The sequence below is a fragment of the Austrofundulus limnaeus genome, unplaced genomic scaffold (assembly GCF_001266775.1).
Source record: "Austrofundulus limnaeus strain Quisiro unplaced genomic scaffold, Austrofundulus_limnaeus-1.0 Scaffold108, whole genome shotgun sequence".
Classification (NCBI taxonomy): Eukaryota; Metazoa; Chordata; class Actinopteri; order Cyprinodontiformes; family Rivulidae; genus Austrofundulus; species Austrofundulus limnaeus.
The window spans coordinates 443,749-446,000 of NW_013952510.1; the positions used below are offsets into that span (position 1 = coordinate 443,749).

General features: G+C 42.2%; 1 protein-coding gene across 1 annotated transcript in view; it reads right to left on the reverse strand.

The window, feature by feature from the left end:
• LOC106521401 (protein ADP-ribosylarginine hydrolase) overlaps positions 1 to 2,252 on the reverse strand; it is a 9,450-nt gene that overhangs the window by 2,633 nt on the left and 4,565 nt on the right. The window contains exons 2-5 of the mRNA XM_014013951.1: positions 1,262 to 1,376; positions 1,069 to 1,177; positions 671 to 769; positions 489 to 594 (exon numbers count right to left, since the gene is read on the reverse strand). Coding sequence (XP_013869405.1) covers positions 489 to 594; positions 671 to 769; positions 1,069 to 1,177; positions 1,262 to 1,376 — 429 coding nt within the window. The remainder of the gene's footprint in view (positions 1 to 488; positions 595 to 670; positions 770 to 1,068; positions 1,178 to 1,261; positions 1,377 to 2,252) is intronic.

Sequence of the window (2,252 nt, forward strand, 5' to 3'; positions counted from 1 at the left end):
TGTGTGGGGAGGGGGGGGGGGGGGGGCTCTGCCATGAGGAAGTTCGGCTTAAAGACATGTCCCAGGGGCGTTTCTGGTCCCAAAAGGTGTTTCTGGTCCCCACCTGTTGTTTTGCTCCTCAGCATGGCTTTCTAAAATACTGCAGGATTTCTCAAACATGCATGAATGGGTCAGAGAAAGGCTTTGGGCATATTTTTATGAGAGTATAACATTATAACATGATATAAAACTCCAAAAAGTTGATTTTACATGATATTGCCCCTTTAAAGAGTTCCCCTTCGACGTCACCTCTTGTTTCACTTTTGCTGAAGAGTTCAAAATAAAATATGCCAGTTATATGACAAAATGGGTAAAATCATGTGTTTTATGCCAAGCTCCTTACATATAACAATGTATTCTTTAACTTCTTGTATTTGAAGAATAAACATGTCACAGGCACTTTAAACTGACAAGAACAAGTTCACCTCAAGGGAGGGGAGCCGTCTCACCTCAGGCCGATGCACATTGATCTCATGGCTGCCCCGCAGCCTGCCCCCATGGGGTTATATGCAACTCTGTAGCCCCCTTTCAATCCAGGTCTCAGTTGAGAAACAGCTGAAAGAGCAAACTACATTTCTAGTTGTACTTTTGCAAAGGGCAGACGTGATATAAATTCCCAACGCGAACTCACCCACACAGGTCGTTTGGCCTGGTTGCCTCCCAGCCATGTCTTTCATYCCCTCCACGTATCGAGCAGCCACCTCATGAAGGAGATCCTCCTCTGGTTTGTCTGTGAAGGATTCAACACTTTGTCCAGACYTTAAAGATGACATTAATCTGTGTGCAAACCCTGTCTTTGCCTTCTCACAGTAAAGGTCGGGCTGAATTTCCATCTTTTCTATACAGCCCTAATAGAGCACCAAATCAAGAAAAGAGTGGAAATTAGATTTAACCTTTTAGCTGGCGTTCTTGAAAAGGACGGCGTGACGTTTTGTGTCCTGATGAGGTCTGATTTATCCAATCAATTTCTTATTTAAAGCAAAACAGCAACACAAACCATACAACGTTGTGGTGGGATTTTAACCTCACCAGTTGCCAGGCCCTCGGCTGTTGCCAGATGCAGAACAGTGTCRTCGCTCACAGGCCAATCGGGAAGCTGAACCTTGATGTTCTTCAAGCCGCCGAGCTCCTGCAGCTCCTACAGGGTCAGGAGAGGACCGAGGGTTTAGGCACCAGTCTTTTACTCAATATTTACTTTTGATCATTTTGTTCCAGCACTGACCTTGTGAATGGCTGGTCCAGACCTACAGAACTCCCACTGAGCGTTCTTATAGCCCAGAGCATCACCAGCACCACTCAGCACCATGGCTGCCTTATAATGCTCCACAGTAACACGACTGGAGGCAGAAAGAGATTATTAGCTGTTAGCTTCTTCTGCTATTATAGCATAAGACCAAATCTAATTAATAAAACAACTCCAACATCAAATGTTTTATGGCAATTCATGTGAGCACGTTTTTCTAAACATTTAGGCATCTAATAAATTATAATTACACAATAATTAGACTAAAACCAGATTTATACTCTGTAAGAAGTGAAGAAATATGTTCTCTCTGACACAGTTTTGGGTCCAAAATGACATGTTTTTTTTCTTCTTGAGAGCCATTTCTCAAAACAAATTTTTTTCTCCCAGGGTTGCATCTACTGTGTGATTGACCAGAAATGTAAAGTGCTCGCAGGTAATGCGACCGCAGTATTCCCAGAAATGCTCTGAAAACAGGGCGGCTGCAGTCACACATTAGCTGCTGGCATCCAATATTTGCAGCGTGACCCATAAGCTCTCCTGGGCAGAGGCTGACATGCTGTGGACTAGGGGTGCAACAATACATGTACCCGTATCGAACCGTATCGAACAGTGCTTTAGGTTCAATACACACTTGTCTCGAACAATACAGATTTTTAAAATTTACTTTATCAACTTGTCTTCTGAAGATGCTCTGTGTTAAAGGATCAGTGGATCTGTGTTCAACTACTCCACCTAGGCTGCATTTTTGAGTGCAGATCCACTGAGAAACTTGCTGTTTCAGCAACATTTAATTTAAAAACTGTACTTTTGAGGTTAAACAAATGTTCATAATTAATTTTAACAAATTACAAGTTCAAATGAGCATGGAAATATCTCTTTTTGTATTGAAAAAATATCGAACAGTGAGACTAAAGTATCGCACCGAACCGAATCGTGAATTTTCTGTATTGTTGCACCCCTAATATAT